Here is a 20574-nt window from a genome sequence, read left to right on the forward strand (position 1 = left end):
GCCCAGATTAATTTAGGAATTACTGTCATTTAGTCTTAATTTGTTTGATTAAAAGTTTGGATGCCCCCCCAAAAAAGTAAATAAAATAAAAATAAATAAATAAAATCAGATTTTAAAGTGAGACAGCATTTTGAGAATGGCTTATGTCAAAAGTTTTTTAAAAATCTAAATTAAATCAACAGCTCACTGTTCTGATCATGCATTCAGTGTTTCAGTCATTTTTGAAGAAGGCGTTTCTTTTGATTTCTCAAAAGAAGCAGTGTTAGGATGTCACTTTCAACAGTCAGATCTTTTTAGACGAACAGATGGATACAGTAATGGTGAATATATCATGCAGGTTAATTTCTTATGAAATGATCGGTATAGCTGCAGCCCTCGTAATGGTGCACATCAATAATAGAGGAAGAGGGAATTAATTCAGAGACTCAAAGGTGACTTCAGACATAAAGCATCATAACTTGGCACATGAGCAGATTTGCATTTGCGTTATTCTTCCCGTGTCGGCGCTGATGTAATCTAACACTCCTGTCATAAACAGCGTTTGGATGCATTCTGCGCTGTCCTCTTTATTACTTGCATTGTTATAAACGGCTCTGTGGGTCCTCTCAGTCAGCAGGATTAGAGCTCAGGATTAAGATTCTGCACGGTGGACGAGTGGGTGTGCAGCGAGCCGGCCCACTTATTGGAATTGCCATCATTATCCTCTGGATATCTCATCATGAACTACTCACCTCAGTGCTCCTTAAGCTGCACGATACACCGCTTCTGCTGAATGCAGACATCTGCACGACATTAAATGTACAGATGTTCCAGAAGATCCATTTTTCACTGCATGTTCCCTGAATCGTTGCAAAACTTTTTTTTCGATTTTCTTAAACTCTCACTTATCAGTTTAGTATCCAAGTCCCTCTCGTCAGTATAGCAACATCCATGTAAGGCTCTCTGCCGGAGGACCAAGCAAATCCTTAAGATAATATTTAGCATCTGGCAGGTGCATCTTTCCACCCAACTATTCACACAGATTTCCATCAGACTCAATCAGGCCAATTGGAACTCTTCATTTAATAAAGCCAAGGTGCTGCCTGTGATGTGAAACCTTTAAATCCTCACTAAAGGGCAGTCCGAGGTCCAGATCTGGACCCTGATGCCACAAGACCTGGGCGTGTAATAAAATTTAGCTGAGCATTAATATTTTAAACATCAAAGCTTCCCGTGCCTTGAAAGTAGTCTTATTTAAACTGTGCAGCTTTTCGACCCTGACCGCAGGGGCGCTTCTAGGGTCTGTTGGGGCCCGAGGCCAACATTCATTGGGGGCCCCTCCAACCAGTGTCCATAATTATTTTTTACAGCAAAAACGAATGCGACACTGAGCAGGGCATTGAGAGTGAGTGCTGTCAGATGGGGCCCCATTAGGGAAGTGTCTACTGTCATTGCAAAGTTTGTACATTTTGAGGCAATGCTGTGGTTTCAGGTTTGTCAGCTGTTTTGGGGGCCCCCTACTAGCCTGGGGCCCCAAGCAGCCTGTTGCCTGTTGACAAGCAGCGCCTCTGCCTGACAGTCACAGACCATTACAAGTGTCCAAAATCGTCACATGTGATGGGACAGCCAATCAAATCTCTCACTCTGATAAGTATTGTGAGTGGATGTGTGAGAACACAGAGAGACTGAAGGGTCGGCTGACAAACTGCCATTCCTTCACTGTTGTAAAATGAAGCCAATACAGGAGCATAAAACATAAATGTTGCTTATTTTAAAAGTGAGGAAAGGCCAAAGAGCTGATTTCATCATTTTTCAGCAAATGTCTGAGTATGTGTGTGTGTGTGTGTGTGTGTGTGTGTGTCATTTCCTGAAACGTATGTGTGCATGGCGTTCTCTTAGCACAAAGCACTCTCATAAGATGTCCTGTTGCCCTCAGGATGCTCTCTGCTCACTCAACAATAAAACGCGTGGTATTGGATGCGATGGACTGTCATTTCATGCGGAAAGAAAATGACAACCTTCGCCTTCCACGGGAAGCCTCGCTGATAAAAGAGAAAGTGGAAGAGGAGTGTTTAGCCTGCAGAGTAGAATTAGGCGGCGGGCTGCACCTTTTGTTCCCCGCTGACTCTTTGTGTGACGACAAACACGCCCACAACGACCCGTCCTTCTGTCCAGACCTTGGAAAGTTACTTTTAATGATGGTGGACTGTAATGATCCACATAATAGAGGAGTTAGAGAGTGCTGCTGAGTGACACTCACATATTCTCCCTCAATCTGCTCCAGCACACACACACACACACAACATCTTGCTCTCTCTCTCGCTCTCTTCCTCTGCAAAATCTGGCGAGGTGGCTGCTGTCTGAAAACAACAAGGCTCACACATCTCATCACCACAGCAACAATTACTCTTCTATTTCAAGCATATCTTTGCTTAGGTGGGTGTGTGTGTGTTGTTGAATTAATAATATGATTCTGCTTTGTCAATCTTAGTCACTAACACTTCAGACAGAGAGAGAGAGAGAGAGAAACTGATAGTGAAAGATTCCCCTCATTCTCGTCCTCTGGCCTGCAGTAACAAGCGCTTTGTACTTTGACTCCTATCTGCCACCATTAAGGACGATGACTGCGATAGCCCCAATTCCTCTCATCCTTCCCTCATGTCTGGCCGGATTAATGGCGAAGCTGTACCCTACATCACTTGGGTAAGCCATGAATCAGCCCTTTTCTCGCCCGTTGTAGACTCATTAAACATGAAAAGGAATGCTAAATGAGCTCAGGAGTCGAAATAATGTGCAGATTTTGTTAGACGGTAAACAGCATTTAAAGAGGGTCCTCTGTGGAGCCTTGTTTCATGTCTCGCTCTTACAGCGTGTTTCCCTGCGCTCACTGTGAGATGCTTGTGTTTACAGTGGCCTGGTGTGACATTTTAAAGAGGAAAACAGAGTGTACTATTAGGTCGAAGGTAGTAAGTGGTAGTGGAGGATCAGAAACAAGGCTTTAGTCCTCCTGTGTATCTGACAGCCTGAACAACGTTTGCTTTCTTCCCCCTCATTTCGATGGCAATACCTTCTCTTTCTTACTGTTTTCTCAAGCTCTCAATAATTGAATACGTCTGGCCGACTTCTTGCTGCAAACCCCCCCCCCCAAAAAAAAAAAAAAAAAACATGACTTCACTTTTATGGGGACATGATTTGACGACATGCTCGGGATAAGACAGACCCTCCCACTTACGCAGAACTACACTGCTCAGTTGAGTCATGCTTGTGTTTTTAGATACGACTGCAGGATTCGTTCATTCTCTCAGCGGAAAACAATGTTTGCATGCGTTTGTTCCAGGCATGGTTTTGCATATGTAACAAGTGAGAGTGAAAAGAGGGGGCGAATAAGAAATGCACGTTAGTTTTATCAGAAGTTTGCAGGGAGAGAAACAGAAAGAATTTTGATTATTTTGTTAGGTTTGTTTTTACAAGTTTCCTACAGATGGAAAAATATAGAAAAACGTGTATTTTTCCTTGACCCTCCCCATCTCATGTATTCTGAGTCAGAATACATTAAGGAAGGAATCGTTTTGTTAGTATTTACATCTGACATATATTATCTTGTTGGGTCTTTCATCAATCATGCTAAGAGGAATCAATGTGGCCTTGTGTGACTTTATAAATCCCAAAATAAGGATTAGGATAAACGTTATTGATCTCCCAACGGGGGAAATTTGGTTGTTACAGCAACTCAAAGACAGGAATATAAAATGAAACTATCATATTTTAGAGAGTTTAGAATACAAGATGTCAATATGTCTGGCTTTGCTTTTGGGCTGTAAACAGGAGGGGTCTGAAAAATAAATAAAAGAGGTGATTCTACTTTCAATAAAATCACAGTTTTACTCTCCATGATTCGTGTCAAACAAAGTCCAGTCTTTTCAACACAATCTAATATATCAGTGTTCACTTATTACCCCCACACATACGCACACACACACACACACACACACACACACACACACACTGAGCTAGAGCAAAGTTTAGATTTTCACTATCAGTGTGGTGCACACTCTGATAGGACGCGTAAATGCTTTCCAAATATGACTTCATGCTAATATGTTGTCTGAGCCAGATGTTCAGTGGGAACCCACGGGAGATGTAAAGTGTGTGTGAGTGTGTGCGTCTTTGTCTGCAGCTGTCTCATTCTGCACAGACCACATTAATGATAGAAGAGGTTCAGGCCAAAGCGTGCTCATTATAGAGAGAAGAAGAAAAGTGAATTGAAGAAGAGTCAGACGTTGGAGGGGGAATGAGATGGCAAAAAAAAGGGAACTGGAGGTTTGAGAGGCAAAAAATAAAAGTGAAGGAGCTGAAAACCAGCATAAAATAGAGCAACATCATGACTCAGCACCTGCAGGGCAACACTCCTCCTTCCTCTCCAACACCTCTTCTTGCTCTTTCTCCCCCCTCTCCACTTCTTCCTCGTCTCGCTCCGTCTCTCTGGGATGGGGACGTCTTCTTTCCCTCTAACATTATCACAGCAGCTTTGGCACTCCTGCTGTTGACGCTGCTGCTAATTCGCACAACCCTAACTCACCCCAACCGCCCTGCGTTTCCGCTGAGTTGGGCTGATGTTGCTTTTACCTTCCAGGAGGAAGGTCATCCCTCCATCTCCTGGAGGGTGACAGACAGAGGGGGTGGAGGGAAGAGGGAAGAGGACAGGAGGTGGAGAGCATATGGCTAGTTAACTTTAATGCAGAGGCAGATGTCTGTCGTGTACTTGTGAGATCAGTGGGCTGTAAATATTTCATGCTATGATCATATGAGGGAAAATGTGTAGTGTTTATTGTAGGGGGGGGTTTGGTGTTCTGATGTTTGCACGTGTGGCCTTTACGGTGTTGGTGGTGGAAAGGCATATATTCCTTTGTACAATGAAAAACTGTTTAAAATAACTGTAATTATATACATACATATGGCAGGAGAAGAAAATCTTTGTAAATTTACTACAGTTTTTATTTTTTACTGTCATTTGACTATGTTTTTATATAATTAGATGTAAATGCATTTTACTTTGAATTTAAAATTGTAGGGTAAGAAAACAGAAAGGTGTCATTTGAAATAGTGTAAAAAAAACGGATGTGTTTTTTTTGTATTCTTAAATAGAAATACAAAATCAGACGGACGCAGATCAAAGACCACATTTAGCAACTGTATAATCCTGTAAAACCTATAAAAACCAAGAGGCAACCCTTGTGTTGAAAAATCAAGTCAATGCAGAAGTTCCAAAACCTGCAGTTCCTGGAGTGTCCACCGGAGGCTTGGCTGCTTAAAGCCCTTGTTTAAAATTCCCATTTTTACAGCATAAATACAAATGTTGACTGCCTTGTTCAATATAACTTTATTTTAGACTCAAAATTAGACTACATTTGCAAAATTAGGGACATAGCTCAGGTGACCAACAGTTGGGGGCATTTTAATTGTTTCTAAGCAGCCTTACAGCAGCTCTCAGCTCCACCTCTTTGCTTGTGACTAGATTGATTGAAAGTTTGGTTGAGATAGTATTTTCTAAATGGTGACCACCTTTGTTGGTCACCATGGGGTTACATTATGAGACGGCGTTTCCTCGCAATGTATGAGAAAAACCCATTTTATTTTGTTAATTGTAACAATCATTGTTTAATGGTTCTCTTTTTTTTTAAAGTGATTAACTTTTTTTTATTAATGGAAAAGAAAACCTGTAAAATATAACGCTTTTCTTACAGTGTAATTTTGCATTTTATTACGATAAAAGAGAATAATTACTTACTTAATTACTTACGCTTCTATAGTATAAATTATAGAGAAGATGCACAATGCAATTTATTTCAGGTTCTTTTCACTCCACCACATTGCAGGATTGCAAAAGCAATTTGCCGTCTGGAGTAATACTGTAATTAAAGCTGCAACAGTAACACACACAATGTCTACACACTCAATCGTCGCCTTTGTTAGAAATAATTGAAATAACTGCCCTGGAATAGTTTAATTTGCCAAAACGCATCAAAACCTCAAATTAAATCACCTTGCTGATTTGTTTCTGTATTTTGTCTCGTTGTGCTTTTCAGCATCCTTTTTTTAGCTTTTCCTTTTAAGCTGCTTATGTCAGACCTCTGGCTAAAATCAGGTGAAGAGGTCTGGGCGTGTGAGCTCAGTGCCTGTTTAACTTTAGCATTACTCTGCAGTCAGCCAGCCAAGCAGGCAGACTGGAGAACACATCTACACCGAGGCCAATAAGGCGAGCGGCTCTGCCTCTCTGATGCAGCATCCTCCAGCTGTAGTAACACTCCACATTATGTAAGTGAAGAGAATTCATGTGATGCTGCTGCACGAGGTGTGAGATTACACAGCAGGCTTCGATCAGCAGAGTTGGTGAGATGCCCATTTCCCCACATTTAGGGCAACAACTTTTCTTTTGACAGGCTCTGAAGGTGTTGTAATGTCATACTGCTGTGTTTCAGGTTTGCAGATTATATATCGAACAAGCTCACATCATCTCATACATTACCGTGAGATAGCTGCCCCTGCTGTTACCTTGACATACCTTGTGTCATTGTTGTATAAGTGTAAAGCTAAAGAATGTAAATGTTTGACTTATGTGGGTGACTGCTATAGCTGATGCCAAATAGTCGCTCACAGCAAGCACCAAGAATTTCTTGCCAACATTAGTCTACCACCAGTTATCTGTTTCACATCAAACGCTAGCAGCCAATTCTGTAAGCTTGAGAAATAGCTTTTTGCTATTCTTTTGTGTAAAGGTAAACAATGCTTAGGCTACGTAAGTGTGAAAGAGGTTGAATGCTAACAGTAGCTCTTGTCCCAGCCTACAAGAAAGATTTCTCAAATGTTGTTGTTGCACAATTCTACCAGCTTTGTATCTTCTCATCCTAAGCCTTGGGTCAGAAGAAAGCACCACAACGCATGCAAATATAGTGAATGATGCATGCTCTTATACGGCTGTGTGAAAAATGTCGTCGAGACACTGCTGTAAACTTGAAGCTCGCAGGTGCCCCAAGGCAGTTTTGTCGTCTTAAATGGCCACATGAAGCTTCAAGGTTAAGGCAGGATGGAGGAAGTGAGGGGCGGGATGATGCTGTCAGGGCCGGTGGAGTGATGAGAGGAGTGAAACCTGAGGTCTTGAAGGTGTTGGTGCCTCAGTGGGCTACAGGGAAAGAGGAGAGGCTGATGAAGAGGATGTTGGTGACCTGTTACACACCACATGATGGATGAAGATGGGGGGGTGGAGAGATTGGAGGGTTACAGTAGCATCTGTCTGCCGGGGAGGACAGATGAAGCCGAGCAATAGAGAGAAGTATTTCAGACCAGAATCACCGCAGGGGGAGAAGATCTCAAAAATGCACTAAACCAGAAACTTAGAAAGTAGGACGAGGCAAAATGTAATGAATGAATTGAACAACGAAAACTGTTACAAGACGAGCTTAACAGTCAGTTTACATTTCAAGGATTATTACTAATATAGCAGTTTTATTTTCAATCATATATTCTAGATATAAACGTTGTTTAAAATGAATAGTATTACTTTAATTCTATGTTAGCTCCTGGCAATTCTTTCCCTTGGCTCCCTCTCCTGTTTTCCTTTTTGTTTTGTTTTAAGTTGTTTTGTCTACTTGTATGTTTTCATAAGCTGTCTCTACTCTTGACTTGCCGTAAGCTTGGTTATAAAACCTGAGGGATATACATTTACACATATTCAACCTTCTGTGTCTGTGCGAGGAATATATAAAACATGTACATATAGTCTCAGTGACGTCATCCATCGGTATTTGAAGAGGCCTTATGTAACTGGATGATGGTGGTCGACATATTGGAAATGCTACCTCTTCCTAACTTTTGGTCAATCTACTAACAGAAATAAAAATAAAAATATTTCCCCTCTTAGTGATAATACGCCCACCTGGCAGTTAAATCGTCCTCACCCAAACTTTGGCACATGAATGTTAAAATCATAACCTCTATATCACCTACAAACAGATGAGGTATATAAAAAATATCTCTCCCCTTTCAGCTTTTACTATAAGAGAGTAATGACACCCAAGTCGTTTTTGCACCAGGCTGTAAACATTTATATCTGCTGTTGTTGGAGGCATTTTGAAATTAGGCCTATTGAGGATACCTTGACTTTTAGACACATGTGGACCTGTAGTTTTTTTTTGCACTTTAGCATCCAGAGGTTGCTGCTGAGGGATGGAGGAGGTGCGTGTGTCTGAATAGAGAAACTGTTTGCGTCTGCAGATCTGCTCTTTAAGTAACGTAAGCCTTCAAATGAAACAACATTCTGTTGATTGGAGAATTTAAAAAATCTTGTCCATGGCAGGTGCCACAAAGTCTCCAGAGACGGATGATGCGAGCTTCAGCTTATTTTAACCCTAACCATGTTTACAGTCATGCTACCAAGAAGGATTTTTTTTGGTAATGTGTTGATTTTGTTCCAAAACTTAAAACATTGTAAATGTAGCACGTGTCACATTAGAATATACAAATATTTGTTAGTGGACGGATACATTTATCTTTCACTTCATTTAAGGACTAGTTGTACTTGGTTTGTTCGAAGTAAAATGGTTGCATTATGCTCATTAATCAATATCAGGTCAGTGAGCTTTGTGGCTTCAGAAGCAGTGATCTAAAAACAAAAGTGCAACTTTACATCTTATTCCTTCTTTTCAATTAAACTCTGACAGCTCTTTTCCTCTTCCTCTTAAAAAAGACTCGCTTGTTACACAGTGAACATCTTTTGATTAAAGCGTATTGTGTTTTGTATTCCAGCAAGTGTCTGACAGTCCTGTGTGTATTCATTAAAGAGAGAAAAGACAAGCGGCGGTCCATTTTAATAAATGTGTGATATGCAGGCGTGCATGTGAACCCTGTGTCTTTTCAAATGTCTTTGGGTAAATATGTGATTTTTCTGCCTTTGCCCTCTTTTTTTTCTTTTTTTTTCAGTTTTTTTTGACATGATGACCCAGAGCTCTGAGAAAGGTGTTGGGGGACAGCTCCTGACCTGATGACATATTCTAAGTTCAGACGACTGTTAATTAAGTGACAGTCAGACAGCAGAGATAATGACCTCCCAGCGGACGTCTCACACGCCCTACAGGGAGAATGCTGTCGAATGAAATGTCGTCATTGACACCAGGCGTTTGCTTTGCTCGTGTTTCTCCATGTTTGGAGAGAGAGAAAAAGATGCAAACAAACATTTTGTAATACTTCTCCAAAGAATATCAACAAAATGTCACCATTAAACTGTAATATGTAAACAGATCAAATAAGCACGATTTATTGTGTTTAGAGGGGTTTTGTTAGTGAACACAAAAACCTTCCTTCCAAAGGAACTTGTGATTAAATATGAGGTACATCCACACTATTAAAAATCAATTATAGTGTGTGCTTAACTGATACACAGTGGGATGACAAATTCTTCTGGAGTGTTTTCAAAATTGCTGAACTATTAAGTTAGCTTGGTGATTGTTGGTGGTACACAAGAATCAAGCTGTGAGAAAGCAATTACTTTATCTTCAGGAATCGTCTCAATTAAAATCCACTGATTGCACCTGGATTACAGAAGTGGTTGAAATGTTCACTTTTGATATATACTGTACATTCGGATTGATCTGAGCTTTAAATCAAAAGAATTGATACTAAAACTCTATAATTAAGAGTGGCAGTGTTAGTCATTGACATAATGGACTGGTTTTAAAGTAGTACCACCACAAATTTAAAAAAAGGCTTTTTTTCTAGATCTTTTTTTTTTTACAAGTTATGGATGAACAGATGGTAGGTTTATTTTATCCTTTCCTGTATTGCTTACAGTGATCTTAGCACTTGAGTTTAACAGGGACATGATGTGTTATCAGTCACATATCTTACATAATCATTTTCACAGAGTAAATAGGAACATTTATTTTAATTATTTAATTTCACTTTTTTTTTTTTTTTTGGATTCTGCAAATCCCAGATTGATTCTCAGATGCCGAACATGTGCTTGTGGTGTGAGAGAGTTATGTATTGAGCCTGGGGTGTTAATCTAATTCTTTGGCTCGTGAGTGAGGTGTTGGTCTAAGTGACGATGTTAACAGTCTGCCGCTCCACTGGAGGTGCCAGGCGCTGCTTCTGTCACGATGTCTCTCTGAGACTCCAGTTCTTTCTTTTTTTTTAGTAGAGTGCTGCTGAAGCCGTGGGTGACCTTGCTCTTACCCTGACACATGCTCTGCCTTCAGTTCATGCTGAAATGACAGAGAAGCAGAGAGACTAATCTAAAGGGATCCGTCTGTTTGATTAGTCTATTCTTTCAGGGAGCCCAGGATTGAAGCTCATGATATTACTGACAGAATAAATTAGAGACAATTTCCTGCCGTCACATTGACAGCAGGAGAGAGCTGAAATTACTGATGAAAATTGTAAAGGTTGAGAAAAAGATTACAGTGTATTAAATTTAAAAAAAAAAACTACTGAGTATAGAGTTGGATTTATTTATTTTTTTTACAGTCTGACAGAGTCTATTTGTTTATTGACAACTGTTTTGAAGCATCACATTTGGCAACTTGCTTTCGCCATCTTGAAGATTCAAGGAAATGTATAATTTCAAAACATGTTAAAGAAATAAAATCAGGTTCCTGGTCTTGGTTCAGAAATGAACTACTGTTAGACAACAGATCTACAGCAACTAACAGCAACAGAAAGAAATTTAAGACTATGAATTGAAAAAAACGATAATCGATGTAAAAAAACTGTTTTTTGAAACCCAGAAGTCCCACACACAGCTCATAGTGAAATGTCTGTTTTGATCGCAGAAATGAACACGTTTACAGCCTGACACAAAACCAGAAAAAGATATTGGATGTGAAAGTTTATGTTTTTATAAGTGCAGACTGTGTGTATAAGACTTATTCATAATTTGGGAGGTTACCAATCTGACCAATCAGCCACGCTGCAGTTTGTCAGGAGGCTTCAGGTCCAAAAAAATGACTTCTAGCCTTCTAGTCGAGCACGGTCTCCCTGTGTCTGGTTTGAACGGTCTGGATTGAGAGGCTGTCACAATAACACCATCATAGGCAGTCAGTCAGAAAAGGCAAGCCATAAATCATACAGTCTGATTTTGTGGCTGTTGCATGTTGAGGCATCCAAGAAAAAAAGCACCAGAATTTACAAAATGAACATCAGGTGATTAAAACTCTGATTCTGATAACATTAATAGAGGAAGTCAATTAAAAAAGTTTTTTTTTTTTCTTTTCAGTACAGTCATCTCCTGCTTAAAAATATAATAAATACATTTTAAAGGCACTTCAACTTTGGCTTCCTGAAAGCCTTGAAACCAGAGACCAATTCTGATTCTTACATGAAGTCAATGGAAAATTGGAAGTAGATGATTTGAAAGGAAAGTCATTTAAAATAAATAAGAACAAATGTTACTCTTGATCATTTTATTTTAAAACCCCTGTTATTGTACACTATATTCATCTCCCCAGGGAGCAGGGGAAAAATAACCGACAAGCGAGTGGATGGTTGATTGGGCACAATGGAGGCCATTGAATCCCCCTTCACAGAAAAATGAGGTCTGCTACAAAAGCTGTGTTATCTGCAGGGCGGAGGAACGGGGAACTCTGATGTGACAGCCTCACTAACAATCCCTGACAGGACCCAGGATGCCACAAAGAGTGCTCTGTAGCACTGTACTTGTACCGCAATGAACAGATCAGAACAGTGTATGTGTGTGTGTGTGTGTCTGAGTGTGTGCGGGTGCTTTTTTCAGTTATTTATCCAGTGGAGTGTGACTGAGTGTGCTTGCTATATTGCCATACAGTCAGACAAATACAGACCTGTTAGATCTGCTGTATGGAAGCAAAATATATTGCATGCAAAGCACTGTGGGATACTGATTGTAAATGGTGGTATGTATGTGAGTCACAAAATGTGCTCGATTACTACAAGAAATAGTTTCCATTTTTCTTAATCAGAGGGATAGTTTCATCGTAGCAGATACAATTGTGCTTAGCCTTCATTAGGGTTTAACATTAAGAGCTTCCTTTGATGTGATTGGCTCAGAGAGGTTTGGAGAACTCAAGAAGAAGAACAGAAACGTGAAAATTCACAATCTCGATGGGCTTTTCAGGCCCACAACATCAATGATTCCTGACCCTGCCAAAGCTCTCAGAGAAGAAAACAGCTTAAAAGCAAATCTTCAAACTTGAGGGAGAAAAACAAAAACGGAAAAAAAAAAAGAAAGAAGACACCTCAGGGAGCAAATTCAAAGAGAAAGATCTCAGACCATGGCAAGGAAAAATACAATAAAAAAAAAACAATAATCAAGCCATTCAAAGGATATAATAGTTTCAAAACATAATCAGCCAACATTACACTCATTCTCTCCTCACTTTGTCAAGGCTTAAGATTTGATTTTCTCAGAGTTGTTTACCACCATGATCTGAAGATCGGTATTCAAAGGTCATATCTACACTATGGTGATGTCTCCTGTTGCTACTATTGAGTAATGTTGCCATGGCCCCATTGACTGTAAATCCCTTTATTCTTTTTGGTTCTTTCTGAAAGTAGTGAGAACATTTTTATATAATATCACCAAGGTTGCTGTACATGTTTTATTATTTACTACAACAACTGACAACCCTGGTGTTTTGTCTGGAAATATTGACCGCCATTAGAAAATATGACAGAGAAACACTATGTCAAAGTGAAGGTCCCAACAAACAGAAGGTATGTGCAGACTCTTTTGTCCAGTTGGATGGAGAGAGAGGCTGAATAGGCACTCATGTACACCTTTTAGTTTGTAAAGATTAGGTCCAGATGTATTTGGGGCCATGCTGATATCTATACTGGAGCGATGAAGCTCTTATACTGATATATGGGCCATTATCTTTCCTATATATATTACAATATTTAGAGATACTGTAGATAGATATAGACATTTATATGTTGATCCTTGTTGGATTGGGCTCCTACTCGCTGGTAAACAGTAAGGTTGTCTTATTTAAATCCTTTACATCACTAGAGACCATGTGTTTTCCATTTATCTCTATTCATTGAGGTGGAATGGTTTTCACCTGTATAGAAGTGGAACGTCATTGTTTGGGCAAAGTACCCGGAAGGTGAACTCTCATAATTCAAAAGAATTTAACATAGCTAATAGCAGACTGTTTATTTTAACTACGTTTATTTATGGTGGGCTTGGATGTAAGAAGTTAGCATTCTGTGACTTGAAGGCCACATTTTTGTTACTCATTTTGTAAAAGCTGGAATTTTCTTTTAGATGCTACGCCTCTCACCTTTTCATAGCATGTAGCTCATGTAGTAGTGTGTAACTGCTATGTTATCCTATAACCAGTCTCCAATATATTAATTGTTTTTGTTTAGGGTGGTGTTTTCCAATCAGTTTTTATGTCGGGGCTTTGGGACCAGGCTATTTTAGGCTGCTAATTCGAGGCAAACTCTGTTGAATCCTCCATTGAATGCTACGTCATTAGCTTTCAGAAAGCATATGGAGAGCATGTAGTTTGTTGGAGCGGCCTTGTTTTCCTATTAGGTCCCCCGGGTGTGAGCTGAACTCGAACAAAAAGAATATTCCGGGACAGTTTTGGAGATGAAGGTGCCAGATTGGGCCTTGGTTCCCTGCTCAGTTTGTTTGTCTGTTAGACCAGCTGTGATGCAGCCCTCTTTGGAGAGACAGACGGAGAACATGCAACCTTTATTGCGAAAAGCCAGGCCCGCCGGGATGAAGCTTCCTAAAAACAGGCGTCAGATGGCAGCGAGTGCCGTGGACATGAGGAGCATTTTGATGCGAGTCAACAACAGCCTCCAACACTTGGAGCAAGAGCGAGTTTAGGATGCAAATAATGGAAGCGCTGTGGCGTCATAATAACTGCCCGTGTTGTTTTCTGTCAAAAGCTGAGCAAGAAAGGAGGATTTAAGAGAGAACTTGCCGAATTATTCCCAGAGCTCATCATTATTCTATCAGCCCTCTGTAGTCAAGTACATCTCCCCTCTCTATTAGCTTGTACAGTACGTCTACAGTACGTCTCCTCTAGTCGTGCTGATTGTTATTCATAGCAATGCAGAGGAATGTCGTGCTGAGAGCAGTTTGGTTGTGCGGGAAAAAGGGAGACGGAGATAGAATAAGAGAGAAAAGGGTAAAAAAAAAAAAGTGATTACTTGTCTGTAGTCAAACTGTTTCAAAGCCTGCGCTCCCCTCTCTGTCAGGAGATGAGGCTCACGCTGAAGCTGAGACCGGGCAGACACCGAAGATCTTTCCCTGCGTTCCGAGCGCCTCGTCATGTTCTTTCAGAGAGAAACTTTTTGCGGCTCGTGTATGAAGACTCTGAAGTCTTCTGCCGCCTCAAACTTTGCATGAACTTCTTTTGTTTCTACAAAGGCTTCTGGGAGTTGAGAGCAAAGGCGCAAATTCTCTTCGGATTATCTTGTGAACATTTCGGAGCGCCGCACTTTTGAGGCTGCAGCGTCTTTTAGGGGGAAAAGGCTCGTGTGAGGTCCGAAAGAGAGTTGCGGGTGAATACAGCGTCTGTTATGTGTCACTTAGCAGTTTGGATGAAGGAAAACAGAGACGACAATGATTTCAGCTCAGTCCGGTCTGTTCTTGGTGTCTCTAACAAGCTGTCTTCAGTCGGCGATCAAATTAATCAGAAAAGCAATCTGGTGCAGCTTTGTGCCCTCTTTTCCACACCATGTTTCAGGCTGTTTCAAGGCCACGGTCCTTGTGTAACCTCTCTTGTACCCTAAATCTCTCTTTACCACATGATTGAATAAGATTTTACAGAAAAGATCAGAGTTTAGAAATCTGTTTAACCTTTGACCTCTCAGCATCAATCTCCACTCTGTTATCAAACTGGAATTAAATGGTGAATCAACAAGGATTTAAGCTCTCAGCGAGGCAGAACAGGTGGTCACTTATTCACACAGTCATATAATATGTGGTTGCTGATTTGTTTTAATAATACTGCCCTTTTAAATCATCTGCAACATAATTTAACAACTGTAAATTGGGGGATTATCCACTACACTCGACATTTTATGACCTATTTTAGAGTATGCAGCCTAGTCTCTCGAAATGAAAACAAAGTTCCTTAAAGTAGCTGAAAAACACAAGATATGAGCTTGTTTTAGGATTGTTATATTTCGCCAGAAGAACATACTCGACCTTCCATCGCACCCTTCCCACTTAGTTTGTTCAGTCTTTGAGAAAGAGCGTGATGGTTGTAAATTGAATTTATCATTTGGTTTGATTCAATCAGAAAAAAAGATTTCCATAAAGGTTAAAGCGAGTGCTGCACAGGGTAAAAGAATGTCGAGGAATCAGGTGCTCCTAAAGGAAAAGGGACAGAGGTCAAATAGCTAATAATTAAATGTCCTGATTTAAAACGAAGTTTATTGTGAAGAAATGACAGTGAAAGTCCGAGGCACTCTGATGCAGTATGAAAATCCTCCATAAACAGCGATGCTCCTCACGCGTTTGTTTAAAGAAGAAATCAGGGTCTTGTTTGGTTTAGCTTTTGCCTCAACAGTTAGTGGACAAATGAATCCCAGTTTCCTGCTCTTTCATTATTTTTCTGTATCCTTCCCTGGCCTCTTAAAGGTTTAGCTTCTCTGGTTTTGATAAAACATTTGTTATTGGTTCTTCACCTTGCATTGCACCACACGTCAGCTTTAGGGCATTGGCCATGTGTTTAGCGAGCACATGAAAAGAACTGAGGGCATGATGTTTGAATAAACATCAGAGTACAGGAAATAGGTGTTTTCCTCTCTCTGTGGTGTGGGCGATATTTTATCCTTTTCTGATTTAATCTCACCCAATCCAGGAAGGAGATACAATCTGGTAAAAATGATTTGTATTCAGAGAATTTGAGTTTTGATGAGACAGGTGATGGTTTTAAGGCTTTCATTCATTGCCTGACCTCGACTGCAATACAAAAAAATAATTTCCTCTTGGGCAGAAGGTTTAGCCTTTAAACTCACCACACAAAATATCAGAAGACTAACCATTAAGTATGTAGTGTACTAGTCACTGTTTTTATTCATGATTTTGTTGTTTACACTCTGCCTTTAAAATGCCCCCGTATGGCATATGAATTTGTACTGCACTAAATTCAACAGAACATATTTGTTCTTTATTTCACATTTAGTTTAAATCCTCACACAGGGATCTATAATATGATACCAAGTACTCAACATATGTGGAAAATACCAGAAAATGAAACATTCCTGCTATAAAAAGAGCAAGTGTTTCTTCAACTAGAAAACAGTTGAATGTAGTTGTGGTATCGATCACTTTCTTAGGTTACATGTCCCTCATAGATTTCCTCCTCGAGTGGAACCCTTCAGAAATGTTTTTATTGACCCTCCATCCCTCTGTCTGTTTTTTCACAGGTAAAGTATTGAACACGGACCTGCGCCACTACCTCAGTCTGCAGTTTCAGAAGGGCTCACTGGACCACAAGCTCCAGCAGATCATACGGGACAACCTCTACCTACGTACCATCCCCTGTAAGTACACACCATGCCGGACTTGCAAACAGAGGAGGCTGAAGTTCACATATTCTCCATCAAGCAGAAGTGCTGAAGCTAGTGGAACGAAACGCTCTGGTAGAAGTAAAAAGTGAATAAGTAGAGGCTCTGCAAGGTAAAATGAAGAAAAAAAAAAAGCTCTCAGAGGACATTTCTTTTGACTGTATCCTTGCAAAGCTGACTCAGCCGCCACTTATTTTTGGAAGACCATAAAACTGAAGCTTCCTAAAGTTAAATGTACTAGTGCAGGTCCCATTTATAATGTGCTTGTTTGTAATGGTTGGTGAAAATGGCTCAGTGCATGCTACTGGTGGGTACTGTATGATGGCTTATTTGCTAGCTAGCTAGCTAGCTAAGTTGCACAACATTGGCCATTTGATGTCATCCTGGCTGAGGGACTTTTTTTTAGCAACAGTTAGCTAACGTGTTGTAGTCAAATGAAAAGAGAGACCATATTTGGTACTAAAGATAGCCTCCATTTAGCAAAACAAAACAGTAAAATATAAGCCATGTTGAGTGTGTCCAGTCCATTCAATGACCTTAATAATATTCCATCCTATTGTTCCACAGCAAAATTATTTAAAATGTTCAAGCCCCATTAGAGCTCATCTAAACTTTACAATCAGCGCTACACGTCCATGGTACACCCACGTCTGACATCCATTGGAAAACTTGACACACAGAAATTCTTTTGATTTATAGATTAATTTCAAATATACACTTTAAATAAGATGTTAACTTTGCATCAAAATGGTACATCAATTATTTGTTATACATTTAGAATGTGACCCAGTATAAGCCCTTGTTGGACACCTTTTTCGACATCTAATATACTTGAAAATAAAACATTATATGATGTACCATTTAAGACATGTTCAAGCCATTTAACATATACAGTACTTTTTAAGACAACCATATGTTAGCTAACCCCCGTACTATTATAGGGAACACTGATTTTAAAGTCATTTGATTAGTAAAGAAAATCATTACATCGTATTCTTGATTAAGCTGTCATCCCTTCAAATGCATCATAGCTACAGTGTCAGTGCTGAGAATGTTAGTTTTATAACGAATATGTATTTGTGTTAAAATGTTGCTGTGAAGAGTAAGAATTCAGAAAACTAAGGTAGCAGAGGTTTCCCAACTCTGCTGTGCACGTAACTCTCATTCACTACAAGGCTGAAAAAGCAGATACCAGGACAAAGCAGGAATGCACAGTATGACCCACTTTTATTGCACATGTGCTTTTATAGGAGGCACCTTATGGGAACAATGGGGATGTTGGATGTGCGTCACACAGCTGGAAATCAAATCCTCAAGCAGTGTTAATGTGTTCCCTTTTCATGGAGCTACACAAAGCTGAGCACACTCAAACATATATACTGTATTTACTGCACTAAGCACATCACATCCTTCCACAGCTCTCTGTCACACACTTTGCAAAACGCACACGCTTCAATGTCACCATGGCAACCCAGGCCAAGGACATCTATCTAACCCCTATGTAACTTATTTACTGCTGTAGCATATCATCGTGATCAAAGTCATATTCTTTCCATAAATAACGCCACGTTTTCTCTTGGCTTCTCTGCTTTCCCTCGCTGACATTCTGCTCAGTGGGGCCGTCACCAACTATTATTCTTTGCTGAAATCAGTAATGGAGTGGTAAATAAAGAGGCTGGTACTGTGTTGACTGCCAAGAACCACTGCAGAGAGGCTGAAGCAGTATACGTTTTCTGGCTAGTAGTAATTCATACTCAATGGAAATGTCTATTGATTGCAATATTTATGTAATCGATGAATATTGCATAACAGCTGCTGATTTAAGGCTCTCTTGAACTGATGCATTCAAGTGTTCTTTTTGTAATTGCAAAGTGGGGAAATGTTTCAAGATGGCACCAGTATATGAAGTGGATCAGCACTTTATAGTTTTCTTTTTGGATACTGATGAAAAACTCTAAAATTTCAAATAACAGGAGCTCAAGGGAAACATCTTTAAAAGATTTACACCTCTGACAATAACTTTATTTTTTTTTATGGTTTTAGATCTTTTAAAAGTTAGGCACTAAATGTGGGTATAAATGAATTGCTAATCCAAATCTGTACTCTCACTATCCTTGAGTCCACATTCCCCAGTTAATGTGTAATGGTTAGGATGTCCCTGTTTGTAATTATTGAGTGCACAAGGGCTCTAATGTTCCAAATTGCACACTATCCTTGAGACTGCATCTCTGTAGACTTTCCTGTGGGACTAATTCAGAGTTCTTTGTGATGTTAAGAGATGTGCCTGTGATGAGATTGTACAGCTTTAAAGAACAAAATAAAACAGTAACAACAACATGAACAGCAACTTTGAGTTTGCGCTTCCAGCTGCAAGCTGGGAACTCATATGCAGCTACTCCGGCTCAGTATATTTTGAAATGTTTGAATCGCCACAGACCTGTGGATGAAACCAAAGACTGTATAAAACATGGATGTAGCCACAGTGACATCACCCATTGATGAGTTCGTCACTTTGTTAATACGGACTGACAGAGAAAAAACTCCATTTAAAGAAGTTACTCGTGATTGCTTCCTGAAATGCTGCAAGTAATTATTGAACTGTTTGACAGATCTTGTGTTAATTTAGTTATTCATCTTTTTTAGGCAACTTGTGACGTTAAAATAAAGTGTCTCATTCTTCATTTGTATACCATCTCAACCCCTGCCCGCCTGTTCTTTAAAAAGTCCTCAAGGGTCGAGTTCATGGGCACGAAGCAGGAATTGGGACATTGTGCAGAGGCGCAATTGCTCGAGACACGACTATGACGCAGCGTATATGTATGAAACTGCAAAGATGTCGGCAGTGATATTTTGGGCTAAACATTTCCCACGTCTTGTTGTTGCAGAGTGACTGCTCAGAGGAGCGCCATAATTGAGTGTAGTGAAGGTTTTAGTCACATGCAGAGCGACTTCTCCTGAGGCGATGACAGACTCTGAGGCACTGCACTGTCACAAACGAGCAGCGTCTCAGCTCCACGACCCCCCCCCCCCCCCCCCCCAACGGGCCTGGAAGTTACTCTGTCTCATTCAGAGGCGACTTGCATGCACAAGTGTGACATATTTTCAGGAAGTACGCTTCTTACCTTTCATGTATGTTTAATTTTGTTGTAGGTTTTTTGTTGTTTTTAGTGTCATCTTGAAGAGAGGACTGTCTTTCTCGCAGCCCTCGCTCCGCTGCTTCTTTTTCTGTGACTGTCTGTCATCCCTTTATCCATTCCCTTTCACTTTCATATACCCGTCAGTCATTGCTTAGACTCTGTTTCCTGGACAGTTAGGTTCAGTTTGAATTCTTATTGATTTTTTTCCTTCACATACCTCGGTTGCACTCACACCAGTTGGAGGAGATTGACAGAAGATGATTATAGAGGTTTAAAAAGCACCAATTAGTGATGTCTTTCACAAGGACACACCGACCTGTCATTCTCACCTCCTTTTTCCTCCAAACACACACTTTTTACACACACATTAGTATCCCCTATATTAACCTGTGCACACACTTCAATCTTCACTACTGCTTTAAACTTGGCTGTCTTTTTCTGTCCACATACAGTAGTGGCAGTCGTTGAGGTTTTACGACCCGTAACCGCTATTCATCATCAGCAGCCAGTGGGCTCGCTCCTCTCCGCCCAAGCCTGACTCCCTAATCCCCGGCTTGAATTACTGTCTTAATGAGCAAGAGACCAGAACTCGCATGGTGGCGGCACCTCCATCATTCACTCGCGCGCTTTCAGCCTTCCATCCTTCACCCTCTCTGTTACACTTTCACTCTTTCTCTGTTTCAATTACCTTCTATATGCCTTCTATAAAACCGGGGTTTATTCTGCTTTCTTTCCCTGTGTAAACCTTTTGATATGAATTTCATTTCATTAAACAATAAGAAAGAAAATATTAGAATGCACAATTTGTTGAAAAAGTTTTGGCTTAATGGATTGACCAGGCTCATAGTATTTAAGTAATTACACTTTCATTTGCTGTAAAGTTGTCAGAAATGTG

The 20574-nt window shown here is 40.2% G+C and overlaps 1 protein-coding gene across 2 annotated transcripts in view; it reads left to right on the forward strand.

Annotated features, from left to right (window-relative positions):
* magi3b (membrane associated guanylate kinase, WW and PDZ domain containing 3b) overlaps nt 1-20574 on the forward strand; it is a 159593-nt gene that overhangs the window by 84738 nt on the left and 54281 nt on the right. For both annotated transcript variants that reach the window (XM_079341826.1, XM_079341827.1), the window contains exon 2: nt 16402-16518. In XM_079341826.1, the coding sequence (XP_079197952.1) occupies nt 16402-16518 (117 nt within the window). The remainder of the gene's footprint in view (nt 1-16401; nt 16519-20574) is intronic.

The sequence above is a fragment of the Symphodus melops genome (assembly GCF_947650265.1).
Source record: "Symphodus melops genome assembly, chromosome: 4".
NCBI classification, from domain to species: Eukaryota; Metazoa; Chordata; class Actinopteri; order Labriformes; family Labridae; genus Symphodus; species Symphodus melops.